General features: G+C 38.6%; 2 protein-coding genes across 2 annotated transcripts; both read left to right on the forward strand.

Annotated features, from left to right (window-relative positions):
• The first annotated feature begins 11,118 nt into the window (after positions 1-11,118).
• OR12D2M (olfactory receptor family 12 subfamily D member 2M) lies at positions 11,119-12,045 on the forward strand. Its single transcript, NM_001391772.1, is given in 1 exon segment — positions 11,119-12,045. A coding segment is annotated over 1 exon segment (927 nt).
• An 8,610-nt stretch (positions 12,046-20,655) lies between these two features.
• On the forward strand, positions 20,656-21,615 carry OR11W1 (olfactory receptor family 11 subfamily W member 1). The gene has a single exon (XM_001490660.3). The coding sequence runs from the start codon at positions 20,656-20,658 to the stop codon at positions 21,613-21,615; it is 960 nt and encodes a 319-aa protein (XP_001490710.3).
• The last annotated feature ends 1,393 nt before the right edge of the window (positions 21,616-23,008 follow it).

The raw sequence follows: 23,008 nt of genomic DNA on the forward strand, positions 1-23,008 counted from the left end.
AAGGTATCTTTAAGCAGGAACACACTTAAAACAAGATTATGTATTGATCAGTTGATGAAATGTGACCCGGGGCTTCATGAAATCTAACCGTGAATTTCACCTGGAGCAAGAGGGAGAATTGAGTATTCTCCTCAGCGTTCGTGACAACTTCATAGAAGGGATGTAACTATCCCAAATGAGAATTGGTTCTTTCTCACTTTAAAGATGAGAAATCTGAGCCTCCTGAAAGAGAAATGACTTGTACGAAGTTATAGAATAGATCAGTCATACAACCTGGATCAAAACCCTGGCCTAGCTCAGCGTTTTCATGTTCTATGTTCAATTCCTAGATGCAATAAGAAAAGAAGAAACACAAAAGGGAAAAGAGGAGGAGGAAAAGGTATCAGACAAATTTTGGGGACTTTCCAATTTCAAAAAGAGGTGGTTTTTAGGCAATACTCCAGTTAGTGAATTGAAAATTTTATCTTCAGAGTAAAAGAAATAGCATATTCACTGTAACGATAGTTCTTCAGACCTGATGGGCTCTTCTGCTCCTGTCACAGACTCTGTACTAAAAGGATTTCCTCAAGCCCTCATTAGCGAACTCAGGCAAATTGCCGTAAATTTTTCCATGCTTTACATGAGTCTCTTTACTCCCACAGAGGAAAGCCTTATTTAAGGTCTGAGAGGAAATGCTCATGTTCAACACCAACAAAAGAGGTGGGCATTAGACACGCTTTCCATTATAAAGGTCATTACTGATTGTACAGAACCAAGAGAGTAGATCTTGTTCAGCCACTATGGATTGAAGAATGTGACATCTTAAGGACTTCTAGAACCCATAGCCTCGTAGCTGACATTTCAGAGACCAGGAGAGAAAACTTGGCCCCCACCAAGCCTGCTCTCTACACAGACAGGCAGCTGTGCTCCCTCTTCAGGGAAGTGCCTGGTCTGACAGAGCTCTTTGACCCAGAGAGAACAGTGTGGCTGCTGAGCTCCAGCCACCAATCTTCCTTGTTAGCCACCCCTGTGTGCATGGGTCTTTAGGGGGACAGTTTCCCTGAGGAGAAGAGACTCATGCCAATAACACTCTCCTTCCCAGGGTGACCATCTCAGAGCCTGGAGGCTCATGCACTGAAAAATAAACTGGAGGATGTTTTTGAAGATTCCATGGTCTCCCAGAGTCCCCAGCACCCTAGGCAGGATATGCTTCTGAAAAGGGGAATGGGAAAGAGAATATGGGGAGCTTCTCTACAAACCATTGTTCTCAGTTAGACTTTCTTACCAGTTTTCCTAAGACAAAAGCTGCATCCTACCTCTCATCCCACATAGCCACCTGATGCATCATTCCAGTCCTCTTTCCCATCGTTGATGAATGCCATCTACTTCCACACTAGTGCCCAAGATAGTGGAGCTTAGTGTCTTGATCATGCCAAATAGATATGGATTGGAAAGTCAGAGTGTAATTGATCACAGTGAGCCAGATTTTCCCTCTCATAGGTCAGAATTGCATCATATTATCCCTATTTTAAAAAAGAAAGAAGGAAACAAGTAAAGAGGAAGGAAGGAAGGAATGGAGCAAGGTAGGACAGAAGATGGAAGTAAAGAAGGAAGGGAGGAAGGGAGGGAGGAAAAAAAAACCCTGAAACTCAGGGAAGTAAGGGTATGATACTCCAAAGCTAAGCTAGAGCCACACCAACCAGAAGAATGGTTTGAAGTATACATCTTTCTGTCTAGAATCGAAGAATAAATGTTTGGAAGGATAGATGCTAAAAACATCCTTCATTAGCTGTGGAGGAGGGAGAGAGACCAAGGTAGGCACTTGGAGTATTTTATTTCTGAATTACACTCAGACACCTTCTCAGGGACAGTTGATGGCCAATGCACTGTTTGGTCTCTACCTTATATTTTTAAAGACTAGTGGTTTTCGTGTATATCTCCTGTGACTCAACTTTGTCTACAGGCTCACAAAGGAAGGTGACACAATCAATGGCTCTATCTCAGTGGCGTCTTAAAATTTATTTTTAAAAATCACTTATATATTTATCTGTTTTAAAATTAAATAATAAATGAAGATCTAAACTGAAAAGTATTTTAGAATTCTCTAAAGTGAGCACAAAAGAGCTGATATATACACTTTCTTAAATACTAGCTCAAATTCTAGACATAAATATGATGGGGCAAGCAAGTATAAGCACAATCTCCTATTGGAGAATAGACAGGACAGGGAAAGGGAACACTGCTTATTTCACAGTAAAACAAATGAAAGCATAGGGAGTCTGGCTGACTCTCTGCCCTTCTCACTCCCCCCAACCCTGTTAAATAAAATGAATTCAGAATATCATGGATTTCTACAATAAAAGTAAAAATAATATTTCATAACACCAATTCCAGGGTACAATGATAAAATTTAAATATATCCCCATCAGGTCTGTTGTTCCAATTCCAGCTACATGAGAAGAGATGTATTGTTCCTTGTAGAGAAGAGAACGCCAAGGGGCTGGTAACCTGAGCTCATCCAGGCAGCTGTATAAATTCCCTGAAATAACAACTGGAAGGAATGGTATTAAATACAGGTGAAATTGATGGAAGAAGATCTGGTGGTCAAGAAACAAGTGGGACTAAGTTTCAGTGCAGATTTTCATGTTTATACTAGTGAACTATACTTTCTCATTTATTCAGCCAATATAGAGAAATGGACAATATAAATTCTCACATTTCTTCTCCATTCATAGGGTTCTCTGTGTGAGCTAGCTCAGTGGATAGAGCTGAGTTTTGATTTCCTCACCATAAAAACACCTAGCTTCACCATTTTCATTTTCACAGCTATGCCACTCACTGACCGGCAGTGTCATAAAAGTTCACGGTTGGACACAGAAGGAATAGTATGCACGGAGGGAATGTAGAAACCCTCAGTTGCAAATCTATCCCTGCCACGTTGAGTCTGGCAGCATGCTGAGAACATAGACGTAGAAAAGGATACAGGATCTTATGACACATGGATATTGAATCTAGAGTCCTAGTGGAAAGTTAAAGTCATTCACAAGAGAATTAAAGACAAGGCTGCAAGCCAGCAGGTGGACCTTGGAATCAGAAGGTTTCAGCTCTCACATTACCACACACACAAGGGTGACCTTCCACAAGCCCCCTCCTCTCTGGGCTGCAGTCCACTCATTTTAGACAAGGTTATTGGACCAGAATTTCCAGTTCCAGTTGCCACTCTGACAAACTGTGACTCCCTCTGAACACTAAGAATTCAGTACTAATTCGCTAACCTGAGACTACAACATATGGCTAAGGCGCCATAAATGAATAAAGAAGTATGGTTGCCATTGTAGAAAACCAAAGGCACTGAGGAAGGAGGGAGGCTAGATTCAATGCAAAATAAGGAAAGCAGCCAAAACAGACCCAAGCCATTACGTTCTCTAAATGTTAAATGTGCACTGGGAATTAATAACATTTACATTTTACTAAGGAGTCTAAACACATGGGATGTACATGTGGAATGGTTTTATGGTTACTGTCATAAACTATGCTCTCTTTACCCTCTCCCTTTCCACTGGAAAGTCAACTTTCCTAATTAACCTCAGAATCCCTAATTTGTGAGTCATTTTTAGTTTCTTAAAGTGTTCTCTGGTTATTGACTGTTTACCTTTCCTTTGGTTCTATTAACGTATAATTTGCACACAAAGCCCTGTTTATTTTTAAGGGTAGAAGGGAGAGAGCCTGGTTAACCCTCACGGCCCCTCTTCTTCCCTGCCTCAACTCCTGGTATTGAGAAGGTGAGGAAGTAGACACACACCACGCTGGTAAGATTGCAATCTCTTCTTAGTTAGTGGTAACTTCTGTTCTAGATTTTGTGTGATTAATTTAACAGGAATGACCAGCTTCCCTAAGCCTTGGCCATACACTCAGCTTCATCTTGCAGTTGACTCCTAGCTGGTGGTTCATACTAAATTCCTGATACCCAAAACTCTTTGCCCGATGACCTAGTACAGCCCCTAATATCATCTTTCCTCCACAACCCTAAGCCTGGAGGCTGTAGCCACAGTTGGGTCCATCTCCATTCTCCTGGGAGTGCAGTAATTCAAGGAAGAAGGGTCTGTCTCTTCTGCACCTGGAGGCCCCACCACTTCTTCTCTCCCGAGGCTCGTTCCTTTACTCTGTTAGTATGCTGCTTGTCTACAAGCCAAGTGGCTGAGTAAGCATCCAGCTAGGAAACCAAAAGTCAATCCACCTTTCTACTATAAGACTTGAGCTCTTTGTCCTATGCACCCCAATGTTTATTGCAGCACTGTTTACAATAGCCAAGACGTGGAAGCAACCTAAGTGTCCAGCAACAGACGAATGGATAAAGAAGATGTGGTACATATATACAATGGAATACTACTCAGCTGCAAAACAGAACAAAATCATTCCATTTGCAATAACATGGATGGACCTTGAGAGAATTATGTTAAGTGAAATAAGCCAGCGAGAGAAGGATAATCTGTGTATGACTCCACTCATATGAGGAATTTAAACTTATGGACTAAGAACAGTTTAGTGGATACCAGGGGAAAGGTGGGGTGGGGGGTGGGCACAAAGGGTGAAGTGGTGCACCTACAACATGACTGACAAACATTAATGTACAACTGAAATTTCACAAGATTGTAACCTATCAATAACTCAATAAAAAAATAAATAAATAAAAAGAAGAGCTCTTTGAAGTCAGGAGCTCTATGTTATTAGCGGTTTTATTCTCAAAGTCTAGGATACTTACTGCAAGAAAGAGCAATAAAAATTGGGAACAGAAGAGAACGGAGAGGTAGTCTTGTTTCTTCTAATCTAACACATCTCAGCTATCCTTCTTGGGGAAGAAAATATTCTTTCAGAAAGTTTAAATTTAGAATGAGCTCTGGGTAAATAGGAAAAATCACGCCAGTGAACTTAAAATTATGCTTTTATAGACAGACGCTGTCAAACAGATTTTGCAGGATCTGCAAAGGAATAGTAAGTGAAGGAATTGATACAATATGTTACCAGGAGTCATTGTGCCTTAAGCAGGAGAGTGATGGAATGAAAGTTGTGCCCAGGAAAATCCATCTGGAGAACTCAGGACACTTTGGAGGAGTTAGAAACTGGAAAACAATTTGGAAGTAGCTTCAATGCTGTATCTATTAATTATTCCATGTGACATTCAGTTTTTATCACTCTGTCTTCCAGGAAGCATCTTAGGCTTTGAGAATACAACCATGAATAACACAGAGGTCCCCCCTTCAAGGAGCTCAGGTCACCTGGTAGAAAGATAGACGTAGACAAACATAACATGAAGCCTTTTGGCGTCATTAACACGGACTACTCAAAGTGCTTTAAGGAGGCCACCAAGGATGAAGGATTTGACTATTGAGAAAAAGAGAAAGATTTCACAGAAGTCAAATTCAACATGAGTCTTGATGGATAAGAAGAAGTTGTTAGGTAGCAATGAATAGAGTATTTGCAAAGGCATGGAGTCATGAAATGAAAACTGTGAGGAATTCCATATAGCCACATTACCAGAGCGTGATAGGGGATGATGCATAAGACTGAAAGGGCGGGTGGGGTCCAAATTATGAAGGATCTTACATACTCTACTAAGGAGTTTGGATCTGGTCATCTAGACAGCCTGGTTTATAGAAACAGCAGAGGTCTCAAAATCCCAAATACCTGGATTTGAGTCATGGTTCCACCTCACTAAATACTCTGAGTCTCAATTCTTCATGGGTGCCTGGAAGATAATAACATCTACTTTGCAAAGTTTTTGTAAAGAATAGATAATACACTTGAAATCTAATTTAAATATATTTATAACATAACTACTGTGAAGTTCCAGAAATCCCAATGAATTTTAAATATTATTTTTCAGAAATATGGAATCAATAGAGAATTTTAAGTGTAGAAATATCACCAAAAATTGGAAGAATTATAACTGAGTATAGTTGTGACTGTTCAGGGAGCTATTGCATTAGTCAAGGTGAATGATGATCAGGATTTATTTTAAATAATGGCAACAGGAACAGAAAAGAAGGACCCAATGAGCAAATTTTCTAGGGTAAAATCAGAAGAATTTTTCAAATGATTGATGTGGCCCAGGGAAAGAGAGAGGGGGAGAGGAGGTCATAGAACATGAATACATCTTTCTAGCATCGCGAACTTGATGAGTGACGGCATCATGAACAAAGAAGACGAACCTGAGGACCTGGACCTGGATGGTGATGGGAAAATAGAAAGTAAAGGGGGAATAATTAAAATATTTCTTTTTATGGTTTGAAATGTGCATTCCTCTGTTGTTTTGTGTGTGTAAATACAGGCTTGAAAATAAAATCACCCGTAAGTAAACACTCCAATATAACAATATTTATCACTGAATGGGAAAAATTCAAGTGATTCTTATTTTCTTCTTAATGCTTCAGTTTTTCTAGGTTTTCTCAAGTAACAATTTATTTCTGACATGAAAATGAAATAAATATTTTAATAGAAAAATAAAACAATCTCTTCTTTTTTCTTTTACTTTCACTTTTATTCACCCCAAGCTAATACTCGCTGCCAATCTTCCTCTTTTCGTATGTCAGCTGCCACCACAGCATGGCCACTGACAGACAAGTCATGTAGGTCCACACCCAGGAACTGAACCCAGGCCACCAAAGTGGAGCATGCCAAACTTAACCACTAGGGCACCAGGGTTGGCCCTAAAACTATCTCTTATGATGTTAAAAGTGTTTCTACTATAAAATATTTGGTGACAGAAAAACGTATATTTAAAAAGTTACTGGTAATTTGATATCTTGGGAATATATGCCAGACCATGTTGAATACTAGATTTGGCATCATACATTTTATTTATGTTATATTATGTCAAAACAATTTCTCATGCATTTTAATGTGTAACGTATTAACTTAATTCCTAATGATGAATATATTCAATATTTCCATTTTTAGAGACACTTCAAAGAAAAAAACCACAAGAATTGGAAATTTATGTAAAACTCAAGTCTTGATCCTCATCTTCATCAGTATTAACTTTAACTATGCAAGCCTGACTATTGCCTGAGCCTTACTTTTCTGATCAGTTTGGGTTGAAACACATATCAATGACAGTTGTTTTCCTTTCAAACATCCAACCCATCCCAAAATTCCCCCCTGAATATCCAAACCTGAATTCACTTTTCACTCTCAATGAATTCCCCTCCTTACCCTACATTAAGCAAAATCTCTCCTATTCTGACAATGATACTGAGAATCAAGAAGTACCCATGAAGTGTCTGTAACAAGTCCTATGCTAGAACCTGTACAAACGGAAACACACTCACTCTATCCCCACCATCTGATATCTCCTGGCATTCAGTTACATCTTCTCAGGAGATATTTTTATTTTTAAATTTCAGAACCAAAGCTACAACCGAGAAACACTTTGCAATCTTCCTCTGTATGTCAGTAGACTTATATGTATCACACACCCATTTCACTACAATATCATCATTCAAGGATCTTGGCTTTGCGCAAGAATCTCAATTTTAACCAACTACCAGGTGCTGGCCTTAGGTCTCTCTTCTATAAACAACGTTGCCTATAACACTGAAATTGCTTGTGAAATGGATTGTCACAACTCCTCAAGGAATTTTTACAAAAGGAGGGTAAAGATTGGATCCATTCTTCAAGATATTAAGACCCAAAATAAAATAATATTAATTAAAATGCAGCTTGTTCAATTGAAAAAATGGAAGAATAGACCATTCATTTGTGGGAACTTGGAATTTTATAGAGATGGTATCATACATACAATGAATAGTTAGTTTGTCTGTCTACACAGAGACCAGGTAAAGCCAATTCTGGATGATTATCTCACAGCATGCAAACATGAACTCTATAAGAATAGTTCTAGATAGCAAATATAAAACTCTAACTCTAATAAACAGGACCAGTTATATAATTTGTGGGGCTCAGAGAAAAATGAAAAAGCAGGATCTCTTGTTCAATATTATTAAGAATTCCAGGATGGTGAAAGCAAAGCAGTAAATAAAGCATGGGGCCCTGGGCATGGAGCCCAGTGGGACTGCCTATGCCACAAGCCCATGAAGCTTGCCTTGTAATAAAAGAATACCTTAAATAATTTTATTTTGACTTGAAGATAGAAATAATTTATAGACAAGACTTTGGAGAAACAAAACATAGAGAGGAAAATCAGGTCATGATTTCATCAAAATGGCAGAGTGCTAGACAACTGAGGAAACTGTAGATAAAACTGAGACAGGTGATATTTTGAAAGAATGGAAAGTACATTGCAGTTTTCTCTAGAACTAAAGAGACTCAATTTGAATTTTAGTTCACAATTTATTGCAAACAGGGAAATTTAATGGTGACTATAGTTCATAATATGATATTGAATACTTGAAAGTTGCTGAGAGTATCTTAAGCATTCTCACCACACATACACAAAAAAGAGTCTACCACATGAGATGACAGATGTGTTAATAGTCTAGATGGCGGTAATCATTCCACAGCGTAAACGTAAATCAAAGCATCACATTCAACACTTAAATATATAGAGAGAGATTTTTCACTTATTCCTCAATAAACTTTGGGGAGGAAAACAGCCAAATTTACTTAAGTCCTTTGAGCCTCAGTTTTCTTGTGGCAAAGTAGGAATGATCTTAGTACTTCCTTCACTGGGTCTTTGAAAGAATTAAATGAGCTAATACATGTAAAAAGAAGCTCAAATAATAACTTATACAATGAGCACACAATAAATGTTATTTATTTCTATTGTATTCATATTATATAACAGAATTATTAACATAATGAATATATAATCCTTCAAAACAATAAGAATGGACCTCAATAGAAAGATGGATAAAGTATATGGCATTTATAACAGTTATTAGAAAGCTTGAAAAAATGTCAGATCACATATTGACATTCCTTGGATGAAGCAGACAGAATAGTTTTTCCCTAAAGGATACAGCAAGAAGGGTGGATACACCTTGGAGAGTTCAGCCTCGTTCTCCCAGTGAGCTTTGGGATCCTCAAATTAAAGAAAATAATTTAGTGTTATTACCAAGAATGAACTGTCAGATGCAGAAGGCACAAAAGCAATGCTACTCTCTCTAGTCGCCTTTCGTTGTTTTCCGTAGAACCACAGTAATAAATGAGCAGAATATTAAAGATAATCATCTTTCTGTACAGATTGTTGGGTTGTGATTGGCCCCCATTCCTTAATTGTCATGGACAAATTTCCTCGCATTTTATACAGAGTTATCCAGGGAAGTCCCCACAAGGAAAATGTGTATCCATGCCATGCCTCTGTCCCAGGAAATAAAAGATAATTTAACTAAGAAAACATCTTAGGCCATTGAGACTTGTGCTGTCCTCGGTCCTGAAACAAAGGGAGAAACAGTATGGAAAGAAAATGGGAACAATGAAAAGAATGAAACCTAGATAGGAATTCCCCAAGGGGGATTCCCTCATGTTGCAGGTATGGAAATGCATCCTGTTTATTCTTACAACAATCCTTCTCAGACCCAGGGGACACACTCTCTCAGGATTTGTATGTCTAGAGATTTGTGGCTCATAAAATGCAGGCAGAATTTCAGAATGAGAGGAAGAGGTTTGTGAAGATGAAGAGTTTATGCTGCACTCTCAATATGAACTATCATTTCAAATATTTTTCTACCATTTATAATCACTGGGAACGTAAACCTGAAAAGCTTTATTAGCTGTGAATATGAACACTCAATCAGGTAAGAGAATGACATAGGAGACAGGCTAAACAGTTGCCCGTATTTTCTGTCTGCTTGCTAGTACTAAAGTTTAACACCCAGCATGCAGAGCTGGTTTCCATGTCTCCTGATGGACTCCTAGCTGTTTTTGTAAATTATGATTGCTCTTTACTTCCTACAATTTCATCGCCATATCTCATTCTCAATTCACCATACTTGGTTCTCTAGATAGTTTCCAAAGTAAATATGTAATCTCTAAATATTGAAATTGCATAAAACAAATCATTTAGCACAGATAAATCTGATTGCTAATTTTCTTTAAATGTTAGGAAAAGTTTTTTGCCCAAACCAATATTTTCGTTTATTTTTTTGTTGAGGTCCTATGGGCTTATAAGATTATGTAAACTTCAGGTGTAGTTTATTATATTTTGGTTTCTGTATAGAATGCAGTGTATTCACCACCAATAGCCAAGTTTTTTCCCTCACCATACATATGCGCCCCTTCAACCTTTTTGCCCTCCACTTCTCCTCTGGTAACCTCCAATCTGTCCTCCTACCTATGTGTTTGTAAATCCCAAGATAACTTACAAGGCAATTTTATTTTGTGAATCAGAGGATAAAAAATGATATTTGGCATATCGTTTGTTTCTTAAACAGGAGTGGAAATTTTAACAATATAAAAAGCATACATGACTATCAAAGGAAGCCACTCTGAATTTCTTCAAGCCAGCCTTTCATAGAGATGTAGTAAAGCTTAGATAATTCTTCAAAATGTTCTCCAAGTATAAAGCCTAGAATCCCATTGCCTCTCTAGAATTGTTCCCTAGTTAAATGACTCTTTTACTCTAGTCATGCAAAATCTTTTTCTTCTCCTCTCAGGGATTTTTCAGGCTTCGACTGATTCCCCTCCTATGGGAAGCACTCCAATGTCTTCATTCATGTCAGGTTTCCTTATAGTTCTTATTACTCTCTCCCTGTTTTTCTTAAGTAAAAGCCCTTCAGCTGGTTTCTTACTAGATCAAGAGATAACAGTGTGCTCCAGTAGTTAAAAACTTGCCTCTGTTGGAGCTGACTTAGGAAGATGATAGAAAAGTTGTATCAGAAGGTAGACGTTCACAAGTCAGAGAGATGGTATCCTGACAACATGCTCTGAATTCCTGGGAGAAAGAAAATATTAATGATTAATTTAATGTAAAAATAGTTGAGTCACATTGCATAACCAACGTGTAACCTTAATATTTAATAGTCTAGTAGTCCAAACGCTTACAACCTCTGAGGTTGGGATTATGTACAACAATGTTCTCCCTCAAAATATTTTTCCCTAGGTGGGAAAATCCTACGTTGAGAAGACTCTGATTCCTATCAGAGAGAGCATTTCATATATCATTGTGTCTTTTTTTAAGTGATGCTGAACCAGACCTCAGTCACTGAATTTCTGCTCCTGGGAATAACAGACATCCAAGTACTGCAGCCTTTTTTCTTTGTGGTTTTCCTGGCAGTTTATTTTGTCAATGTGGCTGGGAATGGAGCCATCCTGATGGTTGTCATCTCTGATCCAAGACTCCATTCCCCTATGTATTTCTTCTTGGGAAATCTATCATGTCTAGATATCTGCTACTCCACAGTGACACTGCCAAAGATGTTGCAGAACTTCCTCTCTACACACAAAGCAATTTCTTTCTCGGAATGCATCAGCCAGCTTCACTTCTTCCACTTTCTGGGCAGCACCGAGGCCATGTTGTTGGGTGTAATGGCCTTTGACCGCTTTGTGGCTATCTGTAAACCACTTCGTTACCCTCTTATCATGAATCATCAGCTCTGTACCCAGATGGCTATCACTATCTGGACCATTGGTTTTTTCCATGCCCTGTTGCACTCCATAATGACCTCTCGCTTGAACTTTTGTGGTTCCAACCATATTCACCACTTCTTCTGTGATGTTAAGCCATTATTGGAATTGGCCTGTGGGAACACTGAGCTCAACCAGTGGTTGCTCAATACTGTCACAGCGACACTTGGCATGGGCCCATTCTTTCTAACACTTCTCTCCTATTTCTACATTATCATCTATCTTTTCTTCAAGACCCATTCTTGCAGCCTGCTTCACAAAGCACTGTCCACTTGTGCCTCCCACTTCATGGTAGTTATTCTTTTCTATGCTCCTGTTGTCTTTACCTATATTCGTCCTGCTTCAAGGAGCTCCATGGACCAGGACCGGGTCATTGCCATCATGTACAGTGTCGTCACTCCGGTACTAAACCCACTGATCTATACTTTGAGGAACAAGGAAGTAAAGGGGGCCTTGAGGAGAGTGATCAGAATGAGGCTCTAACTTGAAGAAATCTAGAGAACTCTTCTGACCCATAAATGACCAGGCAATGAGAAAGTAGGGGTGTAAAATTGTACTGCTTCTCAAATTCTTTACAATGTGTATAAAAGAAGGAACTGACTAAAGGACAAATAAGTGGGAAAGTCTAGTCCAGTTGTGTTAAGCAATGCATTCCTAGGTAATTAGCTGAAAATGAGCAAACGGGACACTAGCCATGGGATCCTAATGTTAAATCTGTTTTTAGAATATTGGTCGATACAACTGATTTGTTATGTATTCTTATGTGTTCTTGAATGAAATCAGGTAAAGAAATATGTCTATGTTATTAACATATTTGGGTAGCTGCATAATAGTCAGGCCTGTTTGTGTGGTTCCCCTAAGTTAACATTTTAATGTGAGGGATGAAATTATTATGCTATTATATATTAAAGTTTTGAATTAAGGGCTATGCTTATTTAATTGGAAAAATAAAAGATAACTCACATAGGAGTTAAAGGAATTTTTTAGGCAATATGTCATGATTTCTTTTTCTCCAAGCAGGAAGACATGTAAGTAATTAAAACAAATAGTATTGGAATCATTAATTGAGATAAAATAAACAATGGTTTATCTAACGAGTTTTAGAACCTCTATCTCCAGAGATATTTTATAAGTCAACTGGATAAACTGTCAAGGATTACTGTAAAATATTGTTAAAAGAGGAGGCAGATTGAAAAAGATCTCAGAAATTGCTTTCTAGCCCATTGGTGTGTTATTTTCACATCAGTCTTTGGTCATGGAAAATGATGAATTTCAAAAGTCTTCCTATTTTTTAATTTTGTTTTTCTACTTCTATGCTTATTTTCACAGAGTGTAATGTGATGTAACATGATGTAATACCAGTGAAACGTAAATAATTCATCACAATTTTGTCTTTTTTCCTTACTTGTCACCATACTCGTACTAAGTGAGAGCTATTAAATCATAATTGCTGAGGTAGTTTTGGAGCTAATGGACAAGAGGCACTATGTTCCTTATTTTCTAAGTTCCTAGAAATGGCTGCTGGGCCTGAAAGGGCAGTAGGTGCCAGCACATAACTATCTAGAAGTACAGAGAGACAAGACTGTGAAAGCATATTTTGAGCTCATACACTGACTGTTAAGTCTCTGCATTCACTCTTGTAAACCCAAACAAGATGGTTCTGACCTCACTTCCATGCTTCTCCTATCTCCAACTCCACTTTCTTTGGTCCTTCAGTACAGATTTGTTTATAAAAGTATATATGTGTGGAGAAGGCATCTTCTACCATGAACTATCTCAAACCAGTATCTTTCTTGATTACCATTTTTTTACATAATCCAAGTTGTGTGGATCCTGTGAACTATAGAGGAGCACATGGGTTTCTGGTTATTTCTTGCTTTATAACACCTTAGCATACCAAATGTAGAAACTTCAAACACTTACTTGATTACATTGCATTATTCTCTTGGCCAGAAATAGGGTATAACACAGCAGGGAAGGGTTGATTCTGCTTGATAATGTCTCAGGCCTCAGATGGGATGACCTGAATGGCTGGGCATGGAATAGCAAGGAGATGGGAAAGCCTCTTTCTATTTCTCTTTCTTCAGTTTCTCCACGTGGCTGTCATGTGCTTTCATCAGAGATGCCTCAAGGTAGACTTTTAACCTGGGGAACACAGGCCAAGGCAAAAGCTACCAGTCATCTCACAGGCAAACCCAAGGACCAGTATTAACATCACTTTACCATACACTATTGGTCAAAATAGTCACAGAGCAACCAAACTTCATAGAAAGAGGAAAAATTCTCTACCTGTCACTGGAAAAAGCGTCAAAGATTTTGTGAACATCCTTAATCCACGACAGTCCCAACTCTGACTAATAGTAATTTACATTGTTCTCACCTACAAAGTGCACTTACTCTCCCTCCAAATAATCCTAAAATATCATCCCATAATAGCATAAGTTCAGAGTCTAGGTCTTTTTATCCGAATCATGTCAAAGTACAGATGGGGCTTCTTGGGTTTGCTTCCACAAGTATTTTTTTTTTATGTATAGAACTTTGAACTAAAGAATCAAGTTATCTGCCCATCACACACTCAACACATAATGGTAAGGTAGTATAGGATGACCACAACAGACAATCTCATTCCAAAAGGGAAGATGTGAGGCACATAACAGAATGTCGCAGCTGTGAAATCCAAATGGGGACATTATTCTAACTCTGTCCCCTACAGTCCAGGATGATGAAATGGAAAATGATAATGCCAATGAAATCCTTTTTAAAATATTTTACAGTCTTATGATTCTCATTGTGGTTTACTCAGACAAATGTCATACTCAAAAATCTCTATGAGGCAGGGCTTTCTCTGGCTAGGACTAAGAGTCATGTTATTGTGACAAAACAACCTTAAAATTCCTAGAAACAGTTTCATCGGGTTCAAAGTATCTATAAGGCATGTCCTTAAGATTCTTAGGGGCTTTCTACCCCAGCATAGAGAGTCTAGGAAGTCTGACCTTATGATTTTTAGAAGCTGTTCCAAGATTCTCCTTTATCTTAGGATCTTACACCCACATCTTTGAGATCTTTACCTAAAGCCATAATTTACTCACAATATAAGAGCAAATAATGATTTACGTTATTTTAACCTGCCATTCAACTAACCCCACAGCATATTCTTCTCTCAGCTGCAACTTGATTTAAGTTGCACTAGGGGGAATTCTGGGATGGGTTGTTGGCCTGCTTATGAAAAGCAAGTACAGGGGACAGCAGTTGCCTTTCCCACAGCCAGGGTAGGGAGATCAATGTCAATCTCTGCAGAAGATCCTAAGGAAAGGAGACACTCAGAGTTCTCACAGAGCAGAATCATGAAGGCACAATGAACACACTGAGGAGGAAGGGCCAGAGCCTCTCATTCTGGAACATACCTTGCAAACTCTCAAAATTGACTAAGGGACACTTCAGAGGGGCTAACTTCAAGCTCAAGTTTGGTAACCATTTATATGATTTTGGGTTTGGTCACATATATAACCCCACGTTGCATCAGTAATTCAATCTGGAAAAGAAAGCAACAATTCCCATGGGTCCCCCATTTTGTTGGATATTTCACAAGCCGTAGACCAGTAATGTTATCTGATTATTAGTTGCTCACAACTCACCCTGGCATCTTAGGCAGTTGTTTCCAAGAAATCTTTAACAGTATCTCATGAACCTAACTCAAAATATTGTTTTTTTATTCCATATCTTCCAAAGCTTCTTGAGAATTGTCAATTCATTTTCACCAAAATATATAGTATTCAGTCCAGCAAGCAAGATTTCAGCAAGATAAATCACAGCTTTTTGTGGTTTCTATTAGAGATTGACATGTCCTGACATTCAGCTTTTTTCTTCACTAGACTACAAGCTAGAAATAAATAATATACAGGGCAGGTGGTATATCTTATTCATCTTTGTTTCCCAAGTACTTTGTAGCTGTTTCATAAATGGTTACAGAAAGAATGAATAGAAATACAAGAATGGATGAATGAATGAACAAAAATAGTCACTTGATTCGTAATCCTCGGCCTTCTGAAAATGTGTTAAATTATGTCAAGTGTAAGAACACTGAAGACTGAAACAGTAGAAAAGATAAGAAGAGAGTAGATAGATCCTCATTATTTGTGGATTCAGTATTTGCAAAATTACCTAATTTCTACAATTTCTTTGTAACTCTAAAATCAATCCTTGTAGCACTTTTCTAGTCATGCATGGACATGAGCATGCACAGATGGCAAAAAAAAATTTGAGTCATGTGATGGGTGTGTTCTCAGCTGAGGCTGAACAAAATGAAGCTCTGCCCTCTTGTTTCAGCTCTCATACTGTAAACAAGTGTCCTTTTCATAGCATATTTAGTGCCACACTTTCCACAATTTGGATTTTTTTTGGTGATTTCATTGTTTAAAATGGCGTCCAAGTGTAGTACTGAAGTGTTATCTAATGTTCCTAAATGCAAAAAGGTTGACATGTGCTTTACACACACCTGTGTGTTAGTTAAGATTTTTTTTCAGTCACTACTTATAGTGCTGTTGACTGTTCAACATTAGTGAATGAATATATATAGTAAATAAAGTATCCTTAGACAGAAATACAATTAAAACTAGATTATATGTTCATCAGTTAACAAAAACATGACCAGACTCTCAGCAGAAGCTAACCCTGAACTTCACCTGGAACAAGAGGGAGAATTCCGTATTCGTCGTTTCAGTGTTCATGGCAACTTCACAGAAAAATCATAACTACCACAAATAACAAGAATTGGCTCTTTCTCACTTCAAAGTTGAGAAATCTGAGTCTCATGAAAGTGAAATGACTTGTACAAAGTTATAAAGCAGATCAGTCATACAACAAGGATTAAAATCCTGGCCTAGTTCAGGGCTTTCATGCTGTATGTTCAAACCTAGGGACCAATAAGAAAAAAAGAAACAAAACGGGAAAGAGGAGAAGGACACAGCATCGGACAGGCTTTTGTCGAGTTTCCATCTCAAAAAGAGTTGGTCTAGAAGCAGCACTCCAGTTAGTGAACTGAAAGTATTATCTTCGGAGTAAAAAAACCCAACGTATTCACTGTAATGATGGTTCTTCAGACTTGAGGGTTCTTCCTCTCTTATCACAGACTCTGTACTGGAAAGATTTCCTCAAGCCCTCATTAGTGAACTCAGAAAAATTGCTGTAACCTTTTCCATGCTTTACCTGACTCTCTTTACTCCCAAAGAGGAAGGCCTTTCTTAAAGTTAGAGGGAATGTTTGTGTTCAACAACAGCAAAAGAAGTGGGCATTAGACATACTTTGCAGTCAAAAGATCATTACTGATTTGACAGAAACCTCTGTCAGGGCTGATCTTGTTCAGTGGTTATGGACTGAAGAATATGACATCTTAAAGACTTCTGGAAGCCACAACCTCTGAGCTGAACTTTGAAAAAGCAGGAGAGAAAACCTGGCTCCCACCAGCCTGCTCCCTACACAGACAGGCAGATATGGTCCCTCTTCTGAGAAATGCCTGCCTGGCAGGGTTCTTTGATCCCCAGGGAGTAATTTGGCTGCTGCACCCCTGGCACCAATCATCTCTGTGAGTCATCCCTATATACGTGAGTCCAAGGGGGGACAATTCCCCTGAGAAGAAGAGACTCATACCAAGAAAACTGCTCTTCCCAGGGCCACCATCTCAGAGCCTGGAGACTCAAGGCTGAAAAATAACTGGAGGATGCTTCTGGACATTCCCTGGTCTCCTGGAGTCCCTGAAACCCTAGGCAGGATATGCTTCTGAAAGAGGGAATAAGAGAAGAGGACATAGGGAGCTTCCCTCCAAAACGTTCTTCCTCAGTTAGACTTTTTTACTGTTTTTCCAAAGACAAAAGCTGCATCCTACCTCGTCATCCCATAGAGCCAATTGATACATCATTCCAGTCTTCTTTTCCATCACTGTGGGTGCTATCTACTCCTGCCCTGATGCCCAAGATGGTGGGCACAGTGTCTTTGATCATGCAAAACAGAATAGGAATGGAAAGGTGGAGAGTAATTAATGATAATGAGGCAAATTTGTCCTGATTCAAGTCATAATCAAGTTGCATTATCCCTATTTTAAGAAGGAAGGAGGAAGGAAGAGGAGGGTGGAGGAAGGAAAGGAAGGAGGAAAAGAGGTGGGAGAGATGGAGGAAAAGAGAGAGAAAGAAAAAACTGAAACTAGAAAAGTCAGGATGTGAAACTCTAAAGGTATCCTGGAGCTATAGCCAACAGAAAAATGGTTTGGAGGATTTCTCTCCCTCTTTAGGATCAGAGAATAAATGTTTGGAGTCATGGATAAGAAAAAAATCCTTCATCAGCTGCTGAAGAACGGAGAGAGATGGAGAAGTTGGAGCACTTGGAGTCTTTTATTTCTGAAATACGCTCAAACAGCTTCTCAGAGACAGGTGATCATCAACCCACTGTTTGATCCCTACCTTATATTTTTAAAGATTAGCTATTTTCATGTAAATCTCCTCTCACTTGACTTTGTCCACAGCTTCACAAAAGGAAGTGACACAGTCAATGGCTCTAGCACAGTAGTATCTTAAAATTTCTTTAAAAAATTATTTATATACTTAATTTTTTTAAAAATTAAATAATAAATGAAGGTATAAACTGAAAACTATTTATAATATTTAACACTTTTCAAGAGTCCTTATAGCTCGGATCGGTCCTTCTAGCTGGGATCAGCTGATTTGTCCAAAGTTGAAGAGGAAAACTTGACTTAGAGAATTAAATGAATTCAATAAGTGAGCACAAGAGCTGCTAAATGCAATTTCTTAATTAGTAGCTCAAATTCCATGTGTAAATGTTATGGTGCAAGCAACTATAAGCACAAGCTTCTATTAGGGAATAGACAGGGCAGGGAAAGGACCACTACTTATTTGACTGCAAAACTAATGAAAGTGTAGAAAGTCTGGTTGACTCTTCCTGCCCCTTCTCACTTACCCCGAGTCTGGAAAACAAAATAAGATGAAGAATATCACAGATTTATACAGGGAAAAGTAAAAATAATATTTCATAACACCAATTCCAGGATACAAAGATAAAATTTAAACATACTTCCATCAGTTCTGTTGTTCAGATTCCAGCACAGCTGAGAAGAAATGTGATTGTTCCTTGTAGAGAAGAGAATGCCAAGGGGCTGCTGAACTGAGCTGATCCAGGCACCTGTAAAAAGACCCTGAAATAACAACTGGAAGGAATGGTATTAAATACAAGTGAAGTTGATCAACAAGATCTAGCGATCAAGAAATAACTGAGAATAAGTCTCAGTGCAGATTTTCATGTTTACACCAGTGACCTATACTTTCTCATTTCTTCAGTCAAGGTGGAGAGGAATGAACAACATAAATTCTCACATTTCCTCTCCATCCATAGAGTTCTCTGTGGGAGTCAGCTTGGTGGATAGAGCTGAATTTCAGTTTCTTCACCATAAAACCATGACTATGCCATAAAGTTCATAAAGTCATAAAGTTCATGACTATGCCACTCACTGACCAGCAGTGTCATAAAAGTTTGCGGTTGCACACAAAGAGGAAAAGTATACATGGGGAGAAAGTAAAAATGTCCAGTACAAATCCATCTCTGCCACCTGATCTGGCAGCATGCTGAGAACATAGATATAGAAAAGGATATAGGATCTTATGAGACATGGATACTGAATCTAGAGTCCTATTGGAAAGATAAAGTCATTCACAAGAGAATTAGAGACCTACAAGCCAGCAAGTGGACTTGGGAACTAGAAGACCAAAAGGTTTCAGCTCCCACGTTACCACTCACACACAGGGGTGACTTTCCACAAGCCCCCTCCTCTCTGGGCTACAGTCCACTCATTGTAGATGAAGTTACTCAACCAGAATATCCAGGTAAAAATATTTTAATAAAAAATAAAACAATCTCTTATGATATTAAAAGCATATTTATTATAAAATACTTGGTATTTATTATAAGATATTATATTTAAAAACTCAGTGGTAAGCTGACATCTTGGGAATATACACCAGATCATGCTGAATATTAGATTTTGCATCTTACCTTTTCTTTACAATGTGTCAAAACAATTCTCATATTTTTAATGTATAGTGTATTAACCTTACTCCTAATGATTAATACATTTAATATTTTCATTTTAGAGATACTTCAAAGGAAGAACGTGCGAGAATTGGAAATTTATATAAAACTCAAGTCTTGATCATCATCTTCATCTGTCTCAATGTTAACTTTATGCAAGCCTGACTATCTTCTGAGATTTGCTTTTCTGATAAGTCTGGGTTTATAGATCCTAATCCATAACAAAATTCCCTCCTGGATATCCAAGCCTGAATTCACTTTTCACTCTAAAATGTATTCCTCTCCTTACCCTCCATTGAGCAAGATCTCTCCTACTCTGCCATTGATAACTCAGAATCAAGAAGTCTCCATGAAGTGTCTCTATCCAGTCCTGTGTTAAAACCTGTACAAAGGGAAACACACTCACCCTACCTCCACCTTCTGAGATCTAATGGCATAAGACAGAGCCACTGACTCAGCATCCTGTGTCCAGAACAGACAGATAGAAGAACAGTAGGACTCCATATCTTCTGCAAGCAGAAGGTTACAGAATCTTAGGAACAGAGAGCTCAGGGTAAACACTAAACAATCCTTAGAGATATTAGGTTAAATAAAATAAAATCGCTGGATTTGAGGTAAAAAAAAATCATCATCAATAATATCTGGTTCAACTTATACTTGGGGACAGGTTGTGCTATATGTTCATATTAGTTACAGCCACTGAAGCTAAGTCCTCTCCTCTAATCAATCTAAAAAGAATTCCTGGGAAATGTGGCATTTCAGGACAAATTTCAATGACAGGAGCAGGAGAATCTTGAATATTCAGTATCCTACTTTTTTAAAAGTAGAGACTCTCTGCTTTGAGAAGCTGAGAGGCAGAGAAATAGTGAATTAAAAGGAATACCGAAAGTGTGTGCAAGTCCAATTGATAGGTAAAGCTGGTGAGGAAATGACATAACTGAGGACATCTCAAGATCTTCATATATCCCGCTCCTCTTCTTGCCCAGTGGACCTACAGGCTGAATGGAGAGAGCCAACCGCACGTTGGTCACTGAATTTGTCTTCCTGAGATTTTCTGACTCCGCTCATCTCCAGCTGCTCTTCTTCTGCCTCTTCCTCATGATCTATTTCTTATCCCTGGTGGGCAATGCACTCATTGTGCTCATTGTGGCCCTGGATGGCCGTCTCCACACTCCCATGTACTTCTTCATCTGCAATCTCTCCTTGATAGAGCTGTGGTACACCACAGTTACTGTGCCCAAAATGCTGGCCAATTTTCTTTGTTCCCAAGGAGTCATCTCAGTTCCCAGCTGCATTGCCCAGTACTACTTCTTCTTCTCTTTGGCTGGCACTGAGCTCTTCATCCTCACCACCATGGCCTTTGACCGCTATGCTGCCATCTGCCGACCACTCCACTATCCACTGCTACTCAGCCCCCAAACTTGTAGTACCCTGGCTGGGATCTGCTGGTCTGTAGGATTCCTCTGCCCCATGTTCCCTTCATTCCTCCTTGCACAAATCTCCTTCTGCACCCCCAACCAGATCAATCACTTCTTCTGTGATGCTGATCAGATTTTCCGCCTTTCCTGCACAGATACATATGCCATCCAAGTGGTGGGCTATGCTCTTAGCACTGTCGTTATTCTAGGAGCCTTGGTCTTTACCATGGCCTCCTATGCCCAAATCATGGTCACTATTTTAGCCATGGCCTCTGCTACTGCCAGACACAAGGCCTTTTCCACATGCACGGCCCACCTTTCTGTGGTCACTATCTACTTTGGAACTCTCATCTTCATGTATGTCCGCCCAGCAGTAAAATATGAGTCAAACATCAACAAGATTGTGGCCATCTTCTACTCAGTGATCACCCCACTTCTCAATCCTCTCATCTATACACTCCGCAACAAGGATGTCAAGGATGCTCTGAAGGTGTTGGTATCCCGGATCCAAAGGATCTGCCACTCAAGCAGGGAGTCTCAGTGATGGTGCCGCGTGAGAATCCAGAGAAAGGACAGCCGGTGGAATATCCAAATAGAGAAGAATCCCTAACCATTGCCTTCACCTGTGCGATGTAGCTTTTTAAATCATTAAATTCATATATTTGGTTTGTTGAGTTACCTGTGGCACATTTTAAGTAAAAGAGTTGATTCTCTTGTCACCTAGTATGTCCCACTGCCTGTTCCTTCAATTATTCAGCTTCTCCAGAGGAAGGATAATCTCATGCTAATATTAGTGCAGGGAAATGGCACAGACTTTGTAGTCCCTGCATGTGGATTGGAAATCCAGCTCTCTTGCTTGCTAGCATCAGTTAGGTAAGGCAATGAGAGCTCTGCATCAGTAACCAAAGACAGTAAATCCTTTTTACTCCCCTCGGAGGGTTGTTCTTATGTTTAATTGACCTAATAACATGGAAAGTAATGAACAAGTGTGGTTTTATTTGATCACATTAGCCTCCATCAAGCAGACTTACAAAGATCAGACTTCTGCCAAAACACTTATTTTTTCACAATGGAAATATTTTTCTTATAATAAAGACAAAACATGCTCATTAGAAAGAATTCAAATAAACAAAATTGTGTGACACAGAAAGTAAGAAACAGTTCTCTAGCTTAATCAAAAAAACAATTTTCAGTAGCATCCATAACGGTGAGTGCAGGACCTTCAACTAAAAGTCTTTTTTCATTCCTATGGTTAAAAATATCTGCCAGGTAAGCCAAATCTAGATAAAAATCTTTATTCTAAAGTGTCCCAAATGTGACACTTTTGTTAAAAAAAAAAATAGACTTCTGAAAGCCAGACAGATTCTACATGGTTGATATGCTCTTCATATTATAGCCCCATTTCATGACAAAATCTTTTTTAAATCCAACGATACAAAACCCTGCTTCTGATTATTTCTGACAGCTATTTTGACTGTGGATTTTCAGTGTTGTTAGAAACATCTGTGTTCTCAGAGCGTGCCTGTGTAAAGTGCAATGAATGATAAAAATTCAGGAACTTCCTTCATCACTAAAGTATCAAAACCAGATGCATCCCACTAAGATCAAAGAAGCCCCATCTGCACAGAGCATAAAGCTTTTCTTTACAAAGTTTCATTTAGAAAAAAACAAAAACTTTCATTATTTCCAAAACATCAATAGCTTAATAGTTTACAATGAAAACTCATCAAATAGAAATTCTCTGATAACATCAGCTTGAGTAGAGCAAACAGAAAAAAAGATCTGGTACCTTGAGAGATGTCTTCATTTTACCCAGTTGTGAACTGAAGAGAAATGGTAAGGCTGCTGGTCCTCGATGATCTACTTCAAAATGTTTAAGGAAATATCAACTACTCCTGAATAAATTTCATCTTTAACAAAGAAATAGCTTCCAGTTT

This window comes from Equus caballus, chromosome 20 (genome assembly GCF_041296265.1).
Source record: "Equus caballus isolate H_3958 breed thoroughbred chromosome 20, TB-T2T, whole genome shotgun sequence".
NCBI classification, from domain to species: Eukaryota; Metazoa; Chordata; class Mammalia; order Perissodactyla; family Equidae; genus Equus; species Equus caballus.

Coding starts and splice junctions, on each gene's coding strand:
- OR11W1 (XM_001490660.3), top strand. CDS start 20,656: ATGGAGAGAGCCAACCGCACGTTGGTCACTGAATTTGTCTTCCTGAGA.